The 23,754-nt window shown below is 51.8% G+C and overlaps 1 protein-coding gene across 1 annotated transcript in view; it reads right to left on the reverse strand.

The window, feature by feature from the left end:
• Window positions 1–286: 286 nt before the first annotated feature.
• Window positions 287–23,754, reverse strand: part of LOC115935377 (general transcription factor II-I repeat domain-containing protein 1-like) — a 32,692-nt gene continuing 9,224 nt past the window's right edge. The window contains exons 5-6 of the mRNA XM_031013391.2: window positions 22,545–22,728; window positions 287–902 (exon numbers count right to left, since the gene is read on the reverse strand). Coding sequence (XP_030869251.2) covers window positions 794–902; window positions 22,545–22,728 — 293 coding nt within the window. The 3' untranslated portion in view covers window positions 287–793. The remainder of the gene's footprint in view (window positions 903–22,544; window positions 22,729–23,754) is intronic.

The raw sequence follows: 23,754 nt of genomic DNA on the forward strand, positions 1-23,754 counted from the left end.
TTTCACTCTTGTCACCCAGGCTGGAATGCAATGGTGCGATCTCGGCTCACTGCAACCTCCGCTTTCTGGGTTCAAGCATTTCTCCTGCCTCAACCTCCAGGGTAGCTGAGATTACAAGTGCCCGCCACCACTCCTGGCTAATTTTTTTTTTTTTTTTTTTAAGTAGAGACGGGTGTTTCACCGTGTTGGCCAGGCTGGTTTTGAACTCCTGACCTCAGGTGATCCACCCGCCTCAGCCTCTCAAAGTGCTGTGATTACAGGTGTGAGCCACCGCACCTGGCCTGTGCATCTGTTTTTGGATTCATGTCTTTCTGGGGTCTGTGTCTGTGTGTGCCCTCCTGTAACTGTCCCATGGATTCTCCTTGCCTGCTGCCCAGATAGAGCCAATTTATCAAGACAGGGGAATTGCAATATGCAAGGAGTTTAATGCACATAGAGCCGACTAAATGGGAGACCAGAGTTTTATTATTACTCAAATCAGCCTCTCCAGAAATTCAGAGGCTAGAGTTTTTCAAGGATAGTTTGGTGGGTCGATGGGGGAGGTGACTAGGGAATGGGAGCTGCTGATTGGTTGGGGATGCATTCCTTTTTTTTGAAATGGAGTTTCATTCTTCTTGCGCAGGCTGGAGTACAATGGTGCGATCTCAGCTCACTGCAACCTCCACCTCCCAGGTTCAAGCGATTCTCCTGCCTCAGCCTCCCGATAACTGGGATTACAGGCATGTGCCACCACACTCGGCTAATTTTGCATTCTTAGTAGGGACGGGGTTTCTCCATGTTGGTCAGGCTGGTCTCAAACTTTGGTTGGGGATGCATTCCTGTGGATGTGGAAAATGGTCCTCTTGCATTGAGTCCACTTCTGGATAGGGCCACAGAGGAGTAGCTGGTCTGAGTGGAATAATCTGACAGGAATGCAAAAGCCTGGTCAGGCGCGGTAGCTCACGCCTGTAATCCCAGCACTTTGGAGGCTGAGGTGGACGGATCACCTGAGTTCAGAAGTTCGAGACCAGCCTGGCCAACATGGCAAAACCCTGTCTCTACGGCCCTCATTCTTTTTTTTTTTTTTTTCTTTAGTAGAGGCAGGTGTTTCACCATGTTGGCCAGGCTGGTTTCGAACTCCTGACCTCAGGTGATCCGCCTGCCTCCGCCTCCCAAAGTCTTGGGATTACAGGCATGAGCCACCACGCCTGGCCCTCTCTTATAATTTTTGCAAAGGCGGTTTCACTCTTCCCCTCCCCTCTTCCTTTGCCCAGGTTTCCTTACCTACCAGAATCTTTGGAGTGTGTGTGTGTGTTTAAGATCCTTGAACTGCAGGCCCTTGCACTATTTGCAGAACAAAGATCGAGGGTGAGGGAGAGGGGTGGGCTACAGCTGCTGCCACCAGTACTGCAGCTCCACAGCCCCAGGGGGCAAGTCCTCTGCTGATCTCCTGCCTTCTGGCTGCATGAATATTTCATTTGCTGAGACTTTGGGCTGGCCTAGCACCAGTCAGCTTGGTTGCTCCTTCTTCCTGAGAGGAGCTGCCCCCTCTGTGCCTGGCTGGGACTTCCCAGGCAGGTCAAGGTCTGGGAGAAGGCCCTGGGAGTGGGGGGTTGGGGCTGGCGGCTGCAGGCCTTTCCTTGACTGAAGAACCATGGCTGGGTGTGTGGAGAGGAGTGGAGGAAACTTACAGGAGGTGTGGAGACGCGGCATCATCTCAGAGTGAAATGCATGCCTTAAATGAAGCTGGTCTTTTTTTTTTTTTTTTTTTTTTTGAGATGGAGCATTGCTCTGTTGCCCAGGCTGGAGTACAGTGGCACGATCTCGGCTCACTGCAACCTCTACCTCCCGGGTTCAAGCAATTCTCCTAACTTAGCCTCCTGAGTAGCTGGGACTACAGGCGCATGTCACCACGCCCAGCTAATTTTTGTATTTTTAGTAGAGATGGGGTTTTACCATGTTGGCCGGGCTGGTCTCAAACTCCTGGCCTCAGGTGATCCATCCGCCCACCGTGGCCTCCCAAAGTGCTGGGGTTACAGGCGTGAGCCACCGTGCCCAGCCAAAGTTGGCTTTATGAAACTTCACCACATTGCTTTGGTTCCTGACCGACCCTGGCCTCAACTCCGGAATTAGCACCTGGGAACACTGCCCCAGCTGGGCACACCTTCTCTTGCCCTCCCCTGGTCTGTCTCTGCAGTACCTGCCTCCCTGGTTTCGCGATGGGAGCAGCTTCAGGGGAGAAGGGGATTTGGGCCTATAAAAGCTGACTGCAACCAGAGGCGGTGGCTCACACCTGTAATCCCAGCACTTTGGGAGGTCGAAGCAGGCAGATTACTTGAGGCCAGAAGTTCGAGACCAGCCTGGCCAACATGGTGAAACCCTGTCTCTACTAAACATACAAAAATTAGCTGGATGTGGTGGCGGGCTCCTGTAGTCCCAGCTACTTGGGAGGCTGAGGTGGGAGGATTGCTTGAACCAGGGAGGCGGAGGTTGCAGTGAGCTGACATCACGCCACTGCACTTCAGCCTGGTTGACAGCGTGAAACTCTATCTCAGAAAAAAAAAAAAAAAGCTGGCTGCAAGCAAACTTCTCCAGCTGCCTGGAACTCTGCATTCTACCAGTCTTGGAATCCCAGGCCACCTCTCCATCCCAATATTCCCCCCTCTCCCTTCGCGCTCCCTTCTCCTGGCTCATAGGGATAGACTCCGCCTTGGTTTCCCCACCCAGCCTGCTAATTTCCCCAAAACGCGCTCCTCCCCTTGTGCGACTTGTTTCAAAAAATGGCACCGCCATCTGTGCTGCCTTTTCTCTGTGTGATCCTCTGGCTCTGGCTCTGCCCTGCTCTAGGCCTTGGAGGGAGGCTGGCCTCTGTGGGCCGATTACCCAGGCTCCCTCGCTCTTGGCGTCCAGTTGGGTTCATCTAAGGGGAGGCATCACCAGGAGAAGCCAGATCCAGGAGAAGGGGAGGAGAGATAAGTTAGGGATTTATTCCCCTACTGAGTTCCACTCCTGCCCCTCTTCTCCACCTCCTGTTCTTCTGGCCAAGTTCTGGCTTTCAGCTTCCTCCCTACAGCCTAGGAGTGGTAACGGCTTCCCAGTAATTTAAGTCCTCGGCCGCTTCTCTATGTCTTGTCGGTTCATTCTCATATCCTCATCTGCACCTGTGTGCAGGGTCCCTTCATCAAGCTCTCGTCAATGGGACCTTTGTACAGGGATGTCTGTTTCATTCTAGATCCCTGACCCAAGAAACTTCCCTGCCCCAAGTCCGGTCTCTAAGTCAGAGACCTGTGAGTCTGTGGGATTCTCCAGTTCCTCCCTTCGCCCTTTAGACCTTCCATCTCCTGGGACTGTCCCCACTTCTTTTTTTTTTTTTTGAGATGGAGTTTCACTCTTTCTCCCAGACTGGAGTGCTGTGGCATGATCTTAGCTCACTGCAACCTCTTCCTCCCGTGTTCAAGCGATTCTCCTGCCTCAGCCTCCTGAGTAGCTGGGACTACAGGTACCCACCACCATGCCCGGCTAATTTTTAATTTTTTAATTTTTTAATTTTTGCATTTTTAGTAGAGATGGGGTTTCACTATGTTGGCCAGGCTGATCTCGAACTCCTGACCTCAGGTGATCTGCCCGCCTCGGCCTCCCAAAGTGCTGGGATTACAGGCGTGAGCCACCATGCCCAGCCCTGTCCCCATTTCTGCAGCCTCAGAATGTCTGCCTGGGCCAGGCCTTGATACCAGACCCCTGCCCTGTGTCCTCCCCCTCCCCAGTCACTCTCCCTCTGAACAGGCAATCTCTGCTCAGATGGCACTTGGTCAATGAACCTTTCAAAGACATCTGCATATAAAACAGTGTCTCACCAGCCTGGACAACATAGTGAGTATCCGTTTCTTTAAAAAAAATAAAATAAAAATGAGCTGGGCTTGGTGGTGTACAGCTGTAGTCCAAGCTACTTAGAGGCAGAGGCAGGAGGATCGCTTGATCCAGGAGGTTGAGGCTGCAGTGAGCTGTGATCATGCCACTGCACTCCAGCCTGGGCGACAAACTGAAACTTTGTCTCTGAAAATGAAAAACAAAATAAATAAAACAGTGTCTCCCTGTCCAGCACTAGTTTCCCCTCTTTCTTTATTTAAAATTGTGGTAGCCTGGCCAACATGGTGAAACCCCATTTAGCTGGGAGGTATTACTGGAGGGAGAGTCTCAAGCCAGGCACAAAAGGTGGGGAGGATGTGGCTGACTCCATGGGATGAGTGGGATCTGGAATCAGACCCAGGACCTGAGCCAGATTTGCTGCTTTGTAGCCATGTGGACTTGGGAAAGTCTCCTGGAGCCTCAGTTTCTTCATCTGTAAAATGGGGCTAATAACACTTGTCTCTGAGGGTTGCTATGAGTTCTATTGTTAGAAATCTTCTCGGTTGGGCATGGTGGCTCACGCCTGTGATCCCAGCACTTTGGGAGGCTGTGGCTGGTGGATCACCTGAGGTCAAGAGTTCGAGACCAGCCTGGCCAACATGATGAAACCCCGTCTCTACTAAAAATACAAAATGTAGCTGGGTCTGGTGGCATGTGCCTGTAATCCCAGCAACTCGGGAGGCTGAGGTAGGAGAATCACTTGAATCTGGGAGGCGGAGGTTGCAGTGAGCTGAGATCATGCCACTGCACTCCAGCCTGGGAGACAGAGGTGGACTCGATCTCAAAAAAAAAAAAAAAAAAAGAAAAGAAAGAAAGAAATTTCATGGTTATAGCCTAGAGGGATTTGATGATGCATGTGGCGCCTTTTATCTGGAGAATGACAAAACCTTGGCTGGATATGGGGTCTCACGCCTATAATCCCAGCACTTTGGGAGGCCAAGGCAGGAGGAATGCTTGAGACCAGGAGTTCAAGACCAGCCTGGGAAACATGGCAAAACCCCATCTCTACAAAAAATACAAAAATTAAGGCCGGGCACGGTGGCTCACACCCAGCACTTTGGGAGGCCAAGGCGGGTGGATCACAAGGTCAGGAGTTCGAGACCAGCCTGACCAACATGGTGAAACCCCATCTCTACTAAAAATACAAAAATTAGCCAGGCATGGTGGCAGGCACCTGTAATCCCAACTATTCAGGAGGCTGAGGCAGGAGAATCGCTTGAACCCAGGAGGCGGAGGTTGCAGTGAGCCTAGATAGCGCCGCTGCACTCCAGCCTGGGTGACAGAGCAAGACTGTCTCAAAAAAAAAAAAAAAAAAAGAAAAAAGAAAAAAAAATTAGCCAAGCATGATGGCATGCACCTGTGGTCCCAGCTACTTGGGAGGCTGAGCTGGGAGGATCACTTGAGCCCAGGAGGTTGAGGCTGTAGTGAGCTGAGAACACATCACTGCACTCCAGCCTGGGCAACAGAGCAAGGCCCCGTCTCAAACAAAACAAAACAAAAAACAAAACCTGGTCCCTCTGCTGTCCCAATACCTTAAATACCCACTCTTTTCTGCTGGCCCAGTCCATCAACATTCCCATGCTATCGGCCTCCTTTTTCTCTCCTCACTCCTCCGGCACCTCCCTGATGCACCCCCCATGTCCAGCACTTTGCTGGATCATACTGGGGGACCCCTGTGGACCATGCAGGCTCCTTCTCTTCTCTTTGTGCCCCTCTGCCTAGCCCATCCAGATCTCTTTCTCTCCATCTCCCTCCCCTCCCCCAGCACATCTCCCTCTCTGTCTGCAGAGCCTGGGAAATTGAGGAGTCCCTTGTGGCAGGGCTGACCTTGAAGCAGATCTTTAATAAAAAATGAGCAGAGGCAGCAGCCTCCCCTGCTTGCCCCTCCTCCCTCCCAGCCTTCTACTCTCCTCACCATTGCTCGTAAATCCACCATCAGGGGCCATTGCTCTGGGGTAAGCATTGCCCTCATTAGGGTCTTTTAAAAGCTGCTCATTCTTGGGACGTGGGGATGTGAAGGAAGAAAGCTTTTGTTGAGATCTGGGGATGTGATGTAGAAGGGGAGGGGGCTACACTTTGAGGCTGTGGCCTCTGCTGCTTCTGCCTAGAGCTTCACATGTGCCCCCCAGCCCTAGGACCCCCTCTCACCACCAAGGTGTTACACAGTCCTAATGGTCCAGCCCCCATCCCAGCCTGAGGTCATCCTAGTCTGGGAAGCGATGGCTCTCAGCAGTAGCCTATGCCTCACCCACTTGCAGGAGCTTCAAATCAAGTCTCCTGCAGATCCAGGTCTGCTCTCAGCCTGAGCCCAGGAGTGACAGTGACGCACATCTTTGAAAACTGCACTAATCTGGCTGAGCACGGTGGCTCACACATGTAATTCCAGCACTTTGGGAGGCTAAGGTGGGAGGATCACTTGAGCCAAGGAGTTCAAGACCAGCCTAGGCGACATAGTGAGACCCTGTCTCTACTAAAAAAAATAAAAATTAGCTGAGTGCAGTGCACACACCTTCAAGCTACTTGGAAGGCTGGGGCAGGAGGAACCCTTGAGGCCAGCAGTTCGAGGTTGCTGTGAGCTATGATTGCATAACTGTACTCCAGCCAGGGTGACAGAGTAAGACCCTGTCTCTAAAAATAAATAAATAAGGCTGGGTGCGGTGGCTTATGCCTGTAATCCCAGCACTTTGGGAGGTCGAGGCGGGCTGATCATTTGAGGCCAGGAGTTCGAGACCAGCCTGGCCAACATGGCGAAACCCCGTCTCTACCGAAATTACAAAAATTAGCTGGGCGTGGTGGTGCCTGTAATCCCAGCTACTCAGGAGGCTGAGGCAAGAGAATCACTTGAACCTGGGAGGCGGAGTTTGCAGTGAGCTGAATCAGGCCACTGCACTCCAGCCTGGGCTAAAAATGAGACCCTGTCTCAAAAATAAATAAATAAATAATAAAAATAAAATTTAAAAATGGAAACTGCTGTATTCCAGTGATTGTACTTCCTGCTGATTACCTCTAATCCCACAATGAGACTGTGAGCAAAGGACCAGCGTCCCATCTTACAGATGAGAACACTGAGGATCAGGGCAGTTCACAGCTTGGCCACAGCCATTCAGTCCATAAGCATCCTGGGCAATGATTTGAGCCAGGATTTGTCTGACCCAAAGCCAGGCCTGCCCCTGGGCCAGTGGCCTTGGGGTTGTGCCCCATCTCATCTCTCTTCCTTGGGTCTGCGGCCCAGGCCCCTGCCCTGAGCAGGGCACACAGCTCTTCCCCCTTCCTGATCCCGGAACCTACCCAGGCCCTTGACGGCAGGCCGTGCTGGAGGGACAGCCCTCTCAGAACCAGGCTGTCAATTTCCTGACTCCTCAGCATGTTCCCCTCTTCCCTTGGACCTCTTGGGACTCTAGAGTCTGAAACCCCCTGAACTGTCCACACAGTGAGTGTGACCCTGGCTGGCCCAGCTACCCTGCCCAGGCCCCTAGGCCTTGAATAGGTCTTACAGGAGGTGCAGCTGTGTGTATGAATGCATATGCACAGATGAGTGTGTGCATGAGACCTGGGGGAAAAAAACGAATGAATGAATTCATGAATGATTTTGCAAATGAATGAATGAATGAATGAGGATGCATTCCAATGAATAAGTGAATGAGGTATTGAGTCAGTGAACTCTGCTTTCCAGGCAAGGCTGAGGCAGGGGCAGAGACTTCATGCTCACTGCGTTCTCTCTCCCCACGACCCCCACTGTGACCACCAAGTGTTCATGCTTGCCTTCCGGAAAGGAGAGTTGTCAGCGAGACAAGAATGCCAATCTGGGGACTACATCTCCCAGCATTCCTTGTTGGTATGGAGATGGACCATGTGACTAATTCTCACCCATGGAATGCAAGCAGATGTGACCACTTCCTGGAATAGTCCCTAGAAAGTAGATGTGCCCTCTCTGCTCTCTCCTTCCCCGTTGCATTGGCTGCTGGCAGAATGCCCAGGATTCCAAGGCCCTGGGTTGGGTGGGGAGCCACAAGATGGAAGGAGCCTGGGTCCCTGAATCACCACATGGAGGAGAGCTGCCTGCTGACCACAAACATCAACTTAGGATTGTCACTTTGGGAGGCTGAGGCAGGAGGCTTGCTTGAGGCCAGGAGTTCGAGACCAGCCTCGGCAACATAGTAAGACTCTGCCTCTATTTCTCTAAAATTAAGTAAAAAATTAAAACAAAAAACAAAAACAAAACCTTAGGACTACCAGAGAATGAGAAATAGTAAGTAGTGAGAAGCTCCTGAAATGCTGGAGTTTAACTGTTACAGCAGCATTGCCTGAACACACTAGCACAAGCAAATTATTTGTCATCAAGCTATGTTTAGGCAGAGGTCCCCTGTAGGCTTGAGCCAAGGAACTTAGCCCAGAAATCTGGCTGGGCACAGTGGCTCATGCCTGTAATCTTAGCACTTTGGGAGGCCAAGGCAGGTGGATCACATAAGGTCAGGAGTTCGAGACCAGCCTGGCCAACATGGTGAAACCCTGTCTCCACTAAAAATACAAAAATTAGCCAGGCATGGTGGCAGGCACCTGTAATCCCAGCTACTCAGGAGGCTGAGGCAGGAGAATCACTTGAACCCGGGAGGCGGAGGTTGCAGTGAGCTGAGATCACGCCATTGCACTCTAGCCTGGCGACAGAGCCAGACTTCATCTCAAATAATAATAAAATAATAATAATAATAATAATCTCCCAGGCAGGGACTTGGAGATCCATGACAGGCATCTGTGACCGGGACCAGGCAGGACCTTCATCCTTTTCCTGTCAGCGGTAAGGACAGACAGCATCCCCTCCCAGCTTTCTCTTCACCTCTCATGATGCAGAAAGGAGCTAATGTCTCTGTTGAGTTAGGGGAGGGATTCAGGTGTTGCGGTTAAACATCATGGCTGACAAAACTCCTCTGTGGTGTCTAAAGTCAAGAGAGTAGTTATTGGCAGGAGATGCTGACCAGAAGGGGGCACAAGGAAGGTTGAGAATGTTCTGTTTCTTGAGCTGGGTGCTGGATGCATGGATATGTTCAATTTGTGAAAATGCACTGGGCTCTGTGTGTACAATTTCTATACTTTCTTTTCTTTTAGAGACAAAGTCTTGCTCTGTCGCCCAGGCTGGAATGCAGTGGCACCATAATAGTTCACTGCAGCCTCGAACTCCTGGGCTCAAGTGATCCTCCTGCCTCAGCCTCCTGGGTAGCTGGGACTACAGGTGCACACCACCATGCCCGGTTCATTTTTTAAGTTTTTTTTTTTTTTTTTTCTTTTTTTTAGAAATGAGGTCCTGCCATGTTGCCCAGGCCGATCTTGAACTCCTGACCTCAAATGATCCTCCTGCTTCAGCCTCCCAAATTGCTGGTATTACAGACATGGGCCACCATGCCCAGCCAGATTTCTATACTTTCTGCAGTAAAAGTTTTTTAAAATGCCCAGTAGCTGGGTGTGGTGTCTCACTGTAATCCTAGCACTTTGGGAGTCCGAGGCGGGTGGATCACCTGAGGTCAAGAGTTTGAGACTAGCCTGGCCAACATGGTGAAACCCCATCTCTACTAAAAATACAAAAAATTAGCCAGGTGTGGTGGCGCATGCCTGTAGTCCCAGCTACCCAGGAGGCTGAGGCAGGAGAATCACTAGAACCCAGGAGGCAGAGGCTGCAGTGAGCCGAGATCGCGCCAGTGCACTCTAGCCTGGATGACAGAGTGAAACTCTGTCTCAACAACAACAAAAAAAATTGCCCAGCCCAATAGAGGGAAGGTTAGGATGAGGAGAGAATGGGGTGATGATGTGGGCAGTGGTAGAGGGCAGAGGACAATGGTGGCCTGAGGTGCAGCTCCTCTCTCTCTTTTTTTTTCTTTTCTTTCTTTTTTCTTTTCTTTTCTTTTTTTTTTTTTTTTTTGAGAGACGGAGTCTCACTCTGTTGCCCAGGCTGGAGTGCAATGGCAAGATCTCAGCTCACTGCAACCTCCCTCCGCCTCCCGGGTTCAAGTGATTATCCTGCCTCAGCCTCCTGAGTAGCTGGGATTACAGGTGCCTGCCACCATGCCTGGCTAATTTTTGTATTTTTAGTGGAGACAGGGTTTCACCATATTGGCCAGGCTGGTCTCGAACTCCTGACCTTATGTGATCCACCTGCCTCAGCCTCCCAAAGTGCTAAGATTACAGGCGTGAGCCACTGTGCCAGGCCCCCCGCCTCTTTCCTTGGCCATCACCTACTCATCATAGTCCCTTCATCCCATACTGGGGACCTGTGTCCAGGTCCACTGGGCAGGTGCCCGGCCCAAGGACCCTCACCCCCAAGGATTGTGCAGTGGGCTCTCTCTCCTTGGAGGCTGGGAGCACTGAACCTGGGTCCCCATGTTCTGACTGGGGGCAAGATGCCAGCAGAGACAGCAGCTGAGGCTACCTTGGACAATGTGACCCAGTTTCATCTGATCTGTCTGCCAGAAGAACAGATTCAGTCACCTGAATGTATTGCACACATCCACACCCACATGCCAGACTCACACACATCTACCATGTATTGTATATCATATATACATGCCACACACGCACAGCCATGCATCCCCCACGCTTTTCTACACGCCCCCCTCACACCCCATGATGTGCTCCATGCACTGGCTGTATCTACATACCTCTTTCACCCCGTGAGAATCAAACTTCAGGCACACCCCACACCCACGCAGCTCCCAACATGCACAACACACACACTCCCTTATAACTAGACTGGCCAACATGGGGAAACCCCGTCTCTACTAAAAATACAAAAATTAGCCGGGCGTGGTGGCACATGCCTATAATCCCAGCTACTCGGGAGGCTGAGGCAGGAGAATCGCTTGAACCCAGGAGGCAGAGGTTGCAGTAAGCCGAGATTGTACCACCACACTCCAGCCTGGGAGATAGAGCGAGACCCTGTCTCAAAACAAAAACGAAAACAAAAACACATGGGCACCCATGCCTGTGCACCCATGCCTAATATACCTGCCAATGCATTGGACCCTGGCCCGCCAAACTATCCTCAAAAAACACCCTGGCCTCCGAATTTTCGGGGAGATTGATTTGAGTAATAATTCCGTCTCCCACGTGGCATGGCTAGCCTCATGTCAATTACACTCTTTCTTTATTACAATGCTGTGGTCTCAGGGAATTGGTTTTATCTGTGCAGTGGGCAGGAAGAACCCATCGGGCAGCTACAACCCCCAGCCAGGCACAGTCCCAGAGTGAGCCCAGGGCAGCTATTGTCTTTATGGGATGGCCATCCTGTGCCAGGCGCCTCCTGGGCCTGGATGTGGAGTGGGGGAAGTTAGCAAGCTGAGGCTGAGAGTAGAAAATGTAGCCTGCAGAGGTGGCTGTCCGAAGGAAAAGCACACCCACACTGACTTGGAGCCCCAGCTACCCAGAGACAGGAGGAGATGGACTGAAGTTTCCTTCATGAGGTCCTAGCCCGAGGCCCCATCTCTTCCACAAGGCCTTTCCTGGTTGTCCAAGGGGCCCCAGACTCCAGAGAAGCCCAGGCAGCAGAAGTCTTTTTTTACTTTTTTTTTTTTTAGAGACAGGGTCTCGCTCTGTCGCTTAGGCTGGAGTGCAGTGGTGCGATCATAGCTCACTGCAGCCTCAACCTCCTAGGCTCAAGTGATCCTCCTGCGTCAGCCTCCCTGGTAGCTGGGACCACAAGTGTGCTAATTTTTATTTTATTTTATTTTGTTTTATTTTATTTTTTAGTAGAGATGGGGGTCTCACTATGTTGCCCAGGCTGGTCTTGGACTCCTGAGCTCAAGCAATCCTTCTGCCTTGGCCTCCCAGAGTGCTGGGATGACAGGCGTGAGGCACCTCACCTGGCTGTAATTCATGTTTTGTTTTTTTTTGTTTTTGTTTTTTGTTTTGAGACAGAGTCTTCCTCTGTCACCCAGGCTGGAGTGCAGTGGTGCGATCTCAGCTCACTGTAACCTCTGCCTCCCGGGTTCAAGTGATCCTCCTGCCTTAGCCTCCCGAGTAGCTGGAATTGCAGGTGCCCATCACCACGCCTGGCCAATTTTTGTATTTTTAGTAGAGACGGGGTTTTACCACGTTGGCCAGTCTGGTCTCAAACTCCTGACCTCAAATGATCCACCCACCTCTGCCTCAAAGTGCTGGGATTACAGGCGTGAGCCACCGTGCCTGGCCTATAATTCATATTTTATGTCCACATTCTCGCTCCACTCCTCCTGCAGGGCTATTTCCTTTATCCCTTTCTTTAAGTCTACTCATATTTGTACTAAGCTGTGTTCTAGGCAGCGCCGCCCAGGATGTGCTAGGCTCAATGCACTGGTTTCTAGCATTTCTGATACCCATATTCGCATATGTGAATTATTCATTATCCACAAAATGAACGTGTCTAAGTCATATTGGCACCCCTTGGAGATGCCTGGCTTGGCTCCCAGCACCAGGCCCTGCCCAGAGCTCCTGAGACAGTCTCACTCCCTCCCACAGCCAGGCTGATGACCACAGCCAGGTCAATGACCCCACTCCCTTACCCAGGAGAAGCACTTTGGGGTAGGGTCTGCTGGGGCTCAGAGGATTCAGGTGCCACCCACCCATCAACGTGCTGTGTGACCGCAGGCTAGGTCTTCTACTCTGAGTCTGAGCTTGCTAATTTCCCCCACCCCACATCCATGCCCAGCAGGGCACAGGGTGCCCATCCCATAAAGACAGCAATAGCTGTCTTGGGCTCACTCCAGGACCGTGCCTGGCTGGGGGCTGTAGTCGCCCAATGCGTTCTTCCTGCCCACTCCACAGACAAAACCAATTCCCTGGGACCACAGCATTACAATAAAGAAAGAGCGTAGGCCAGACGCGGTGGCCCACAGCTGTAATCCCAGCACTTCGGGAGGCCTAGGCGGGTGGATCGCCTGAGGTCAGGAGTTCAAGACCAGCCTGGCCAACATGGCAAAACCCCATTTCTACTAAAACAAAACAAAACAAAAATTAGCCAGGCATGGGGGTGGGTGCCTGTAATTCCAGCTACTCAGGAGGCTGAGGCAGGAGAATGGCTTGAACCCGGGAGGTGGAGGTTGCAGTGAGCCGAAATCGTGCCATTGTATTCCAGCCCAGGCAACAACAGTGAAACTCCATCTTAAAAAAAAAAAGAAAGAGTGTAATTGACATGAGGCTGGCCACCCCACGTAGGAGATGGAATTACTACTCAAATCAATCTCCCCAAAAATTTGGAGGCCAGGGTTTTTTGAGGATAGTTTGGGGGGCCAGGAAGTGCACATCTGGGTGGGGACACATGGCCAGTTGGTGGGTCTGGAGGAAGCAATCAGTCGTCAGAAATGCAAAAACCTGGCCAGGCGCAGTGGCTTATGCCTGTAATTCCAGTAGTTTGGGAGGCTGAGGCGGGAGAATTGCTTGAGCCCAGGAGTTTTTGACCAGCCTGGGCAACATAGCGAGACCCCACCTCTACAAAACTCAGCTGGGCATGGTGGCACATACCTGTGTTCCCAGCTACTCGGGAGGCTGAGGTGGGAGGATCACTTGAGCCCAGGAGGTCAAGGCTGCAGTGAGCCATAATTGTGCCACTGCACTGCAGCCCAGGCAACAGAATGAGACCCTGTCTTAAAAAAAAATAAAAAAAAATAAAAAAAAAAAAAGGCAAGATGGGGGTTGGTTAGATCAGATCTCCTTCACTGTCATAATTTTCTCACTGTGGTAATTTTTGCAAAGGCGGTTTCAGGGCAGCGCCTCTCTGCCTCTCCATGTGTAATGTGGGGTGAACAGCCTCCCTCAGAGGCCTCCTGGGACTCTGTGAGATGGCAGATGGAAGATTCCAGGCGACAAGATGCTCTGCGTGCAGACATTTCCAGGGTTTGCTCTAGGGTTTGCAGCAGGAGCTGGGAGGGTCCCACTGCGCCCCTCTTTCCTGAGCCAGACATTTTAGCCGAGCTCAGCCCAGCCTGGGGTATATCTGCCATCAGTCACCACTGTCAAAGCTTACCGTACCCAGCCCCCGACACATACACACCCATGCACATGTCACTGCCTTCCCCCAACACAGAATCAGGCCCCAGCCCGTGGAGGGAGCATTTTCAGTACCTGCAACCACGGCCCCAAACAGGTGACCTCCCTCCAGGGCTGCAGCGGAGTTAACCTAATTCCGGGCCTGCGGTCCGCCTGGCACACTGGCGCCGGCTCACAGCACACAGCCGGCTGGGAGAATACAAACCAGAAGGAGCCCGGGGCGGGGAGGGATTGGGGAGCCAGCAGGACGCGGAGGTGTTATTTTTAGGCAGCAAGGTGGGGCTTGAGGTGGATCTGGCGGCTTAGGGAGGAGGGGGCTCCACACAGTGATGGGAGGCTCCAGTCAGAGGGACAGGGTGGCATGCATGTGGCTTCTCCTTAGAGGTACCAGGCCGGCCTGGGGCTTCCAGGAAGGTGGGGAGGGGTCCGAGAATCGGAAAGAGGATTACCGTGGCTTCCTGCCAGAGCTGTCCCTGCTGGGCCTGGGAGAGACACAAAGCACACGCAGGGGTTTTTGGGACAAAGAGGCCAGCTAGGGGGAGTGAAATGGCTCTAAAGTGGGCAGAAGGTTGGGCATCGTGGCTCACACTTGAAATGCCAACACTTTGGGAGGCCAAGGCAGGAGGACTGCTTGAGCCTAGGAGTTTAAAACCAGCCTGGGGAACATAGCAAAGCCCTATCTCGACAAAAAAATAAAATGTTTAGCTGGGTATGGTGGCACATGCCTGCAATCCCAGCTGCTTGGGAGGCTGAGGTGGGAGGATTGCTTGAGCCTAGGAGGTCCAGGCTGCAGTGAGCTATGATTGTACCCCTGCACTCTAGCCTGGGAGGCAGAGCAAGACCTTATTTCAAAAATAAAATAAAATAAAATATAAAAATAGTGGGCATGGCTGGGCGCAGTGGCTTACGCCTGTAATCCCAGCACTTTGGGAGGCCAAGATGGGCGTATCATGAGGTCAGGAGATTGAGACCATCCTGGCTAACACGATGAAACCCCGTCTCTACTAAAAATACAAAAAAATTAGCTGGGCGTGGTGGCGGGCGCCTGTAGTCCCAGTTACTCGGGAGGCTGAGGCAGAAGAATGGCGTGAACCCGGGAGGTGGAGGTTGCAGTGAGCCGAGATCGCACCACTGCACTCCAGCCTGGGCAACAGAGTGAGACTCCGTCTCAAAAAAAAGAAATAAAAAATAAAAATAAATAAAATAAAAATAGTGGGCAGCCCAGGCGCAGTGGCTCATGCCTGTAATCCCAGCACTTTGGGAGGCCAAGGTAGGCGGATCACGAGGTCAGGGGTTCGAAACCAGCCTGACCAACATGGTGAAATCCTGTCTCTACTAAAAATAAAAAATTAGCTGGGCGTGGTGGCGCACGCCTGTAATCCCAGCTACTCAGGAGGCTGAGGCAGAAGAATTGCTTGAACCCGGGAGGCGGAGGTTGCAGTAAGTTGAGATCGCACGACTGCACTCCAGCCTGGGTGACAGAGTGAGAGTCTGTCTCAAAATAAATAAAAAATAAAATAAAATAAATACCAAGGTGTCTGTGGGCTGTGTTCCTTCTGGAGGCTGTCGCAGAGAGCTCTTTTCCTTCCCTTTTCCAGCTCCTAGAGGCTGGCTGCATCCCTCAGCTCATGGTTCCCTCCTCCATCTTCAGAGCTAGCACTGCAGCATCCTCAAATCTCTCTCTCTCTGTCTCTCTCTCTCTCTCTCTGGCCTGCATCCAGGGTCACATCTCCTTCTCTGAGTCTGACCCTCCTGCGCACTTTTAGGAGAACCTTTATGATTACATTGGGCCCACTGGGATTTGTAGGAGAACCTTCCCATCTCAAAATCCTTAAATGGCCACGCATGGTGGCTCATGCCTGTGATCCCAGCACTTTGGGATGCCGAAGCAGGAGGATCGCTTGAGCCTAGGAGTTCAAGACCAGCCTGAGTAACATAGTGAGACCCTGTCTCTACAAGACATTTTTTAAAAAATTAGCCAGGTGTGGTGGTGTGTGGCTGTAGTCTCAGCTACTTGGGAGGCTGAGGTGAGAGGACCACTTGAGGCCAAGAGTTCGAGGCTGCAGTGAGCTATGATTGTACCACTGCACTCCAGCCTGGTCAACAGATTGAGACCCTGTCTCTAGAAAACAAACAAACAGACAAACAAAAACCAGGGTAATCATAAGGGGTTGCTGCATTAAATGCCAAGACCCACACACAAGTCCGGGAGCCGTGTTAGAGTGAGGGGTTGACTTGATGACATGCTTTTTATTTTTAAATTTTTAAAAAATATTTATTTATTTATTGTTATTATTATGTGAGACAGAGTCTTGCTCTGTTGCCCAGGCTGGAGTGCAGTGGCATGATCTTGGCTCACTGCAACCTCCACTTCCTGGGTTTAAGCAATTCCCCTGTCTCAGCCACCCAAATAGCTGGGATTACAGGCGTGTGCCACCATGCCCGGCTTTATTTTTTTGAGATGGAGTCTTGCTCTGTCACTCAGGCTGGAGAGCAGCGGCACAATCTTGGCTCACTGCAACCTCTGCCTACCGGGTTCAAGTAATTCTCCTGTCTCAGCCTCCCGAGTAGCTGGGACTACAGGTGCCCACCACCACACCTGGCTAATTTTTGTATTTTTAGTAGAGCCGGGGTTTCGCCATGTTGGCCGGGCTGGTCTCGATATCCTGATCTCAGGTGATCCGCCCGCCTTGGCCTCCCAAAGTGTTGGGATTACAGGCGTGAGCCAACGTGCCTAGCCGCATATTTGAATTCTAATTTCACAAGGAATACTTCTTGTATATTCTGATCCTTATTAGGAGGGACTTCTCACTGTGCAATATTTCACCGTACAAAGTGTATTCGTGTGCTGGGGCTGGCAGAACAATGTACCATGAACGGAGCAGCTTAAACAACAGAAATTTACTGTCGCACAGCTCCAGAGCCTGGAAGTCTGAAATCCAGGTGCCAGCAGGGTTGCTTCCTATTGAGGGCTGTGAGGGAGGATCTTTTCCAGGCCTTTCCCAGAGCTTCTGGTGTTTGCTGGCAGTCTTTGGTGTGGCTTGGCTTGCAAAAGCATCACTGCATCTCTGCCTGTATTATCACATGGCCATCTTCTCCCTGGGTGTTGTGTCACTGTCGCTGTCTCTGTCTCTTCTCTCTCTCTCTCTCTTTTTTTTAATTTTTTTTTTTCAAAGCATCGTACTCTGTTGCCCAGGCTAGAGTGCAGTGATACAATCATAGCTCACTGCAGCCTTGACCTCCTGGGCTCAAGCAATCCTCCCACATCAGCCTCCTGAATAGCTGGGACTACAGGTGTGCATCACTGCACTTGGCTATTTTTTAGAGATGGGGTCTTGCTATGTTGCCCAGGCTGGCCTCAAACTCCTGGCCTCAAGTGATCCTCCCACCTCAGCCTCCCAAAGGGCTGGAATTACAGGTGTGAGCCACCACACCACACCACACCATGCCAGCCCTCTGTTTCCTTTTTTTTTTTTTTTTAATTTTGAGACAGAGTCTTGCTCTGTCACTGTCACCCAGGCTGGAGTGCACTGGCACGATCTTGGCTTACTGCAACCTCCACCTCCTGGGTTCAAGCAATTCTCCTGCCTCAGCCTCCCAAGTAGCTGGGATTACAGGCATGCACCACCATGCCCCGCTAATTTTTGTATTTTTAGTAGAGATGGGGTTTTGCCATGTTGGCCAGGCTGACCTCAAGTGATTCACCCTCCTTGGCCTCCCAAAGTGCGGGGATTACAGGTGTGAGCCACCGTGCCTGGCCCCTCTTCTCTTCTTATAAGGACACCAGTCACATTGGATTAGGGGCCCACGCCACGCCAGCACGACCTCATCTTAACAAATGACATCTGCAAAGACCCTGTTTCCAAATAAGGCCATATTCTAAGGAATTGGGGGTTAGGACTTCAACGTATGACTTTTTAGGGACAAAATTCAACCCATCCCACTAAATATATGGAGTAAAAAGTTGACAGTACACAATACACATTCCAAAGGCAATTTCCATCTCCACTCTAGAAGTTTGTCCTTCAAGACCTTTTTCTATTTGTTGATTCATTTATTTATTCGAGACAGGATCTTGCTCTGTCGCCCAGGCTGGAGTGCAGTGGCTCAATCATAGCTCCCTGCAACCCCAGCTCCTCAGCTCAAGTGATCCTCCCATCTTAGCCTCCCAAGTAGCTGGGACTACAGGCACATACCACCACACCTGGCAAAATTTTTTTAGTTCTGATAGAGACGAGGTCTCACCATGTTGACCAGGCTGGTTTCGAACTCCTGGGCTCAAGCAATCTTCCTGCCTTGGCCTCCCAAAGTACTGGGATTACAGGCACGAGCCACCGTGCCCAGCCTCTATGCTTTTATATTCAACTGCAAATACATTTTACCCCCATATATGGAATCCTACAATACACATCTGTTGTCATCTAATAGGCTGGGGAGAGGCTTTGGAGGCAGATCAGCACTTCGTTTATTAGCTTTGGCCTTGGGGAGAGAATAGGGAATAGTGAACCCACTGGGAAACCACTCCAAAGCCCGGCATTGGGACCCTCCCCTTGGGCCAAAGCTTGGTTGGGGAGGGGGCAGCTCTGTGGGTGTGTGCTGGGGGTCAGCACCTTATTCTCGGGCCCTTCGATCTCCTGCTCATCTGCAGGGAGGACGCTGGTTTTTTTGTTTGTTTGTTTTTGTTTTTGAGACGGAGTCTCGCTCTGTCGCCCAGGCTAGAGTGCAATGGTGCAATCTCGGTTCACTGCAACCTGCATCTCCCGGGTTCAAGCAATTCTCCTGCCTCAACCTCCTGAGTAGCTGGGACTACAGGTGCACGCCACCACGCCCGGCTAATTTTTTTTTTGTATTTTTAGTAAAGACGGGGTTTCACCGTGTTAGCCAGGATGGTCTCGATCTCCTGACCTCGAGATCCGCCCACCTCGGCCTTCCAAAGTGCTGGGATTACAGGTGTGAGCCATGGCGCCTGGCCTACTGTGCTATTAAAATAATTACTCACTAGGCCACGTGAGGTGGCTCATGTCTGTAATCCCAACACTTTGGTAGGCTGAGATGGGTGGATCACCTGAGGTCAGGAGTTCGAGGCCAGCCTGGCCAACAATGTGAAACCCCATCTCTACTAAAAATACAAAAAATAGCGTGGCATGGTGGCGCATCCCTGTAATCCCAGCCACTCCGGAGGCCGAGGCAGGAGAATCACTTGAACCCGGGCGGCAGAGGTTGCAGTGAGCCGAGATCGCGCCACTGCACTCCAGCCTGGGCGACAGAGCAAGATCCTGTCTCAAATAAATAAACAAATCAATGAATAGAAAAAGGTCTCGAAGGACAAACTTCTAGAATGAAGATGGAAATTGCCTTTGGAATGTGTATTGTGTGTAGGGTGCTCTCAACTTTTTACTCCATATATTTAGTGGGATGGGTTGAATTTTATTCCTAAAAATTCATGTATTGAAGTCCTAAGTCCCAGTTTCTCACAATATGGCCTTATTTGGAAACAAGGCCTTTGCAAATGTCATTTGTTAAGATTACTGTTTTCCATGGGTGGGGTGGGGTTGGGGGGCTCCCAGGGGGGTCGCAGGGGAGGATCTGCAGACTGGGGCCACCACTGTTGATGAGTCAGTTCAGACATTTCCCCATCTCACAATCATATCTGCTGTGCTGGTACAAACCAGCCCCAGATCAGCCCACCTGGTCCTATCTCTCAGCATCTTGTTCTGCCTGACCCAGGGTGACCCCCTTAGACTTTGCGAGGAAACTTAAGCAACTAGAAGAAAATTAAGAGGAGGAAAAGAACTCATTTCTGGCTGGCCAGCTCTGGCTGATGCAGGAAGTTCGCCCCAAGTTATGAGTCCGTGGGGGCCAGGGCGCAGGCAGGGGCGGGATGTGGGCAGCCTCTGCGAGTGGGGAAACTGAGGAATTCCATCTCAAGCCCTATGAGATTAGGAACTGGGACCCACAGAGGCAAGCACCGGGAGACCCGGGCCCAGCTCCCTGTAGGCTAGAGCCTGCCAGCGCCTGGATGGGGATTTTAATTTTTTTATTTATTATTTATTTATTTATTTATTTATTTTATTTTTTTTTTTGAGATGGAGTCTCGCTCTGTCACCCAGGCTGGAGTGCAGTGGCGCGATCTCAGCTCACTGCAAGCTCCGCCTCCTGGGTTCATGCCATTCTCCTGCCTCAGCCTCCCTAGTAGCTGGGACTACAGGCGCCCGCCACCACGCCCCGCTAATTTTTTTGTATTTTTAGTAGAGACGGGGTTTCACCATGTTAGCCAGGATGGTCTCGCTCTCCTGACCTCGTGATCTTCCCACCTCCGCCTCCCAAAGTGCTGGGATTACAGGCGTAAGCCACTGCGCCTGGCCTATTTTTGTTTTTGAAACAGAGTCTTGCTCTGTCTCCAGGCCCCCTGCAGTGTCACGAGCTTGGCTTACTGCAACCTCCACCTCCCGGGTTCAAGCAATTCTCCTGCCTCAGTCTCCCGAGTAGCTGGGACTACAGACACACGCCACCATGCCTGGCTAATTTTTTGTACTTTTAGTAGAGATGGGGTTTCACACTGTTGGCCAGGATGGTCTCAATCTCTTGACCTCGTGATCCGCCCGCCTCAGCCTCCCAAAGTGCTGGGATTACAGGCGTAGGCCACCATGCCCGGCCTCTGGATGGAGATTACTGCAGACATCCATAGTGGCTGCAGGGCAGGCTCCAGCTCTCCCTCCTTGTCCCCAGCAGCTTCTTCCCACCCTGAGTTTGGAGTAATTGATCCCTATCCCCTGGGCATGTCAGGCAGGAATGTCCTGTCCCTGCTGTCCCCACAGGGCAGTGGAGCGAGGAGGGAGTCAAGGTTACCTGGTTAATGGAAGTTTCCCTGACAATTCATCTTGTGGGGCACCACCTTGCTCCTCTCTCTGTTTTTAAAATTTAAGACAGGATCTGGCTTTTTGGCCAGGCTGGAGTGCAGTGGCATGATCATAACTCATTGCAGCCTCCATCTCCTGGGCTCAGGCAATCCTCCTGCCTCAGCCTCCCAAGTAGCTGGGTATATGGGTGATATCCACCACCATCCCCGGCTAATTTTTAAATTTTTTGTAGAGACATGGGAGGTGGGGGGCAGTCTCACTATGTTGCCCAGGCTTGTCTTGAACTGGGCTAAAGGGATCTTCCCACCTGGGCCTCCCAAAGCGCTGGGATTGCAGGCGTGAGCCACCATGCTTGGTCTCTGCCTTGCTTCTCTTGGGCAAGGTTGACAGCTTCTGCACTTCCTGCACCGATACTGTGTCTCCGGTTTCCACCGCCCTCCTGGATCCACTCCCGCCTCCCTTCTCGCCGTCTGAAGGCGGCTGTCCCTCCTGCCTAGATGAGCAGAGACCAGACAGAGCCGGAAGCTGGATTTGGCTCTGGAATGCTAATGCGCACTCTGCCGACCGTGACCTCCCGGGGCTGGAGCAAGGCTGGTGCAGCCTCAGCCTCTGGCTCCCTCTGCAGGCAGCAGGCGAGAACTGCAGGGGAGTTGTGGCCTGCGGGAGACCAGGTCCTCCTCGTGGAGGTCAGGGTTGTTCTAGGTTACGCTGTTCATCCCGTCCGCGATCGCAGACGAGACTCGAGACTTGCTTTCCTTATAATTACCCAGCGTGGCTGGGTGGCCCCAGGACTTAACAGCAGCTTCTTTGCCGGATGGACTCTTTTGCTGTCTAATTACCTTCGCCCTGGGCCCCTCCTACTCCCACACTCTGTTATTTAAAGACTGGTTCTCCACCTGGTGGGTGGCTTATGCCTGTAATCCCAGCACTTTGGGAGACTGAGGTGGGAGGAATCCAGGAGTTGGAGACCAGCCTGAGCAACGTAGAGCGACCCCGACTCTACAAAAAAAAAATTAGGTGTGGTGGCATATGCCTGTAGTCCCAGCTACTCAGGAGGTTGAGGCAGGAGGATCACTTGGGCCTGGAAGGTGGAGGCTGCAGTGAGCTATGATTGTACCACTGCACTCCAGCCTGGGAAACAGAGGGAGACCTGATCTCAAAAACAAAACAAAGGCCGGGCGCTGTGGCTCATGCCTGTAATCCCAGCACTTTGGGAGGCTGAGGTGGCCGGATCACCTGAGGTCAGGAGTTCAAGACCAGCCTGGCCAACATGGTGAAACCCCGTCTCTGCTAAAAATACAAAAATTAACCGGGCATGGTGGCAGGCACCTGTAGTCTCAGCTACTCAAGAGGCTGAGTCAGGAGAATCGCTTGAACCCAGGAGGCTGTGGTTGCAGTGAGCCAAGACTGCACCACTGCACTCCAGCCTGGTAGACAGACTGCGACTCTGTCTAAAGAAAAAAAAAAAGAAAGAAATAGTGGCCAGGCGCGGTGGCTCACGCCTGTAATCACTTTGGGAGGCCCAGGCAGGAGATGGCTTGAGTCCAGGAGTTTGAGAACAGTCTGGGCGATATGGCCAGACCCTATCTCTAAAAAAATAAAATCAATCAACCAACCAACCAATCAATCAATCAATCAAAAAATTAGCTGGGCATGGTGGCACACACCTGTGGTCCCAGCTATTCGGGTGGCTGAGGCACAAAAATCGCTTGATGGCAATTTGGTGCTGCTCCTGCCCCTGGGTGCTGAGCAGGCCCGGTGCTGTCTCCCGTGGACCTGGTCAGGCCTTACCTCTTGATGACAAACTGGATGCTGTTGCTGGCCTCCAGAATCTTCCAGAGCTTGGCGATCCCGAAGCAGTTGGGCCTGTGGAGAGAGATGCCTTCAGGCAGCCCGACCACAAACAGCTCCTCCGGGTGCATCAGAAACTTGGAGTACGGCACCTTGACGGGCTCCGAGATGCCAGTGGCGTTGGCTGCAGAGACATGGCTGCTGTAAGGCCACCCGGTGCCACAGGGCCAGGAATCTCAACCCCTGTGTCTCATGCCTGTGTAGGGGGCAAAGCTGCCAGAGCCCTTTTGAGGGCCTTCCTGGGAGGTGAGCCAGGCATGAGCCACCTTGCCCTGCTTATATTACTTATTTGCTTACTGTTTATCTCTCCATATGAGGATGTGTACCCTAGGAGGTGGGGACATCTGTTTGGTCCACTGCTTTTTCCCCAGCCCCTTGCACAGGACCCAGTACACAGTAGGTGCTCAATAAATATTTGTTCAGTCAGGGTGCGTTGGCTCACGCCTGTAATCCCAGCTCTTTGGGAGGCCGAGGCAGGAGGATCATTTGAGGTCAGGAGTTTGAGACCTGCCTGGCCATCATGGTGAAACCCCGCCTCTACTAAAAATGCAAAACAGTTAGCTAGGCATGGTGGTGGGCACCTGTAATCCCAGCTACTCAGGAGGTTGAGGCAGGAGAAGTGCTTGAACCCAGGAGGCGGAGGTTGCAGTGAGCTGAGATCGCGCCACTGCACTCCAGCCTGGGAAACAGAGTAAGGCTCCATCTCAAAACATTTAAGAGATGGGTCTCTCTATGTTGCCCAGGCTGATCTTGAACTCCCAGCCTCAAGTAATCCCCTCGCTTTGGCTTCCCAAAGTGTTGGGATTACAGGCACGAGCCACCTTAGCCTGCCTATTTTACTTATTTGCTTACTATCCATCTATCTCTTCACAGGCGGATGTGCACCCCAGGAGGTGGGGACTTCTGCTTGGTTCACTGCTTTGTCTCCAGCCCCTAACACAGGACCTGGTACACAATAGATGCTCAATAAATAGCTGTTGGATAAACGGACAAATTAATCCCAACAGGTGGCTCCTGGGAAGCATGCTGGGCCTTGTTAGAAATGGGGCCTATGGTCGGGTGTGGTGGCTCATGCCTGCAATCCCAGCACTTTGGGAGGCTGATGAGGGTGGATCACCTGAGGTCAGGAGTTCGAGACCAGCCTGACCAA

The sequence above is a fragment of the Gorilla gorilla genome, chromosome 6 (assembly GCF_029281585.2).
Source record: "Gorilla gorilla gorilla isolate KB3781 chromosome 6, NHGRI_mGorGor1-v2.1_pri, whole genome shotgun sequence".
Lineage (NCBI taxonomy): Eukaryota > Metazoa > Chordata > Mammalia > Primates > Hominidae > Gorilla > Gorilla gorilla.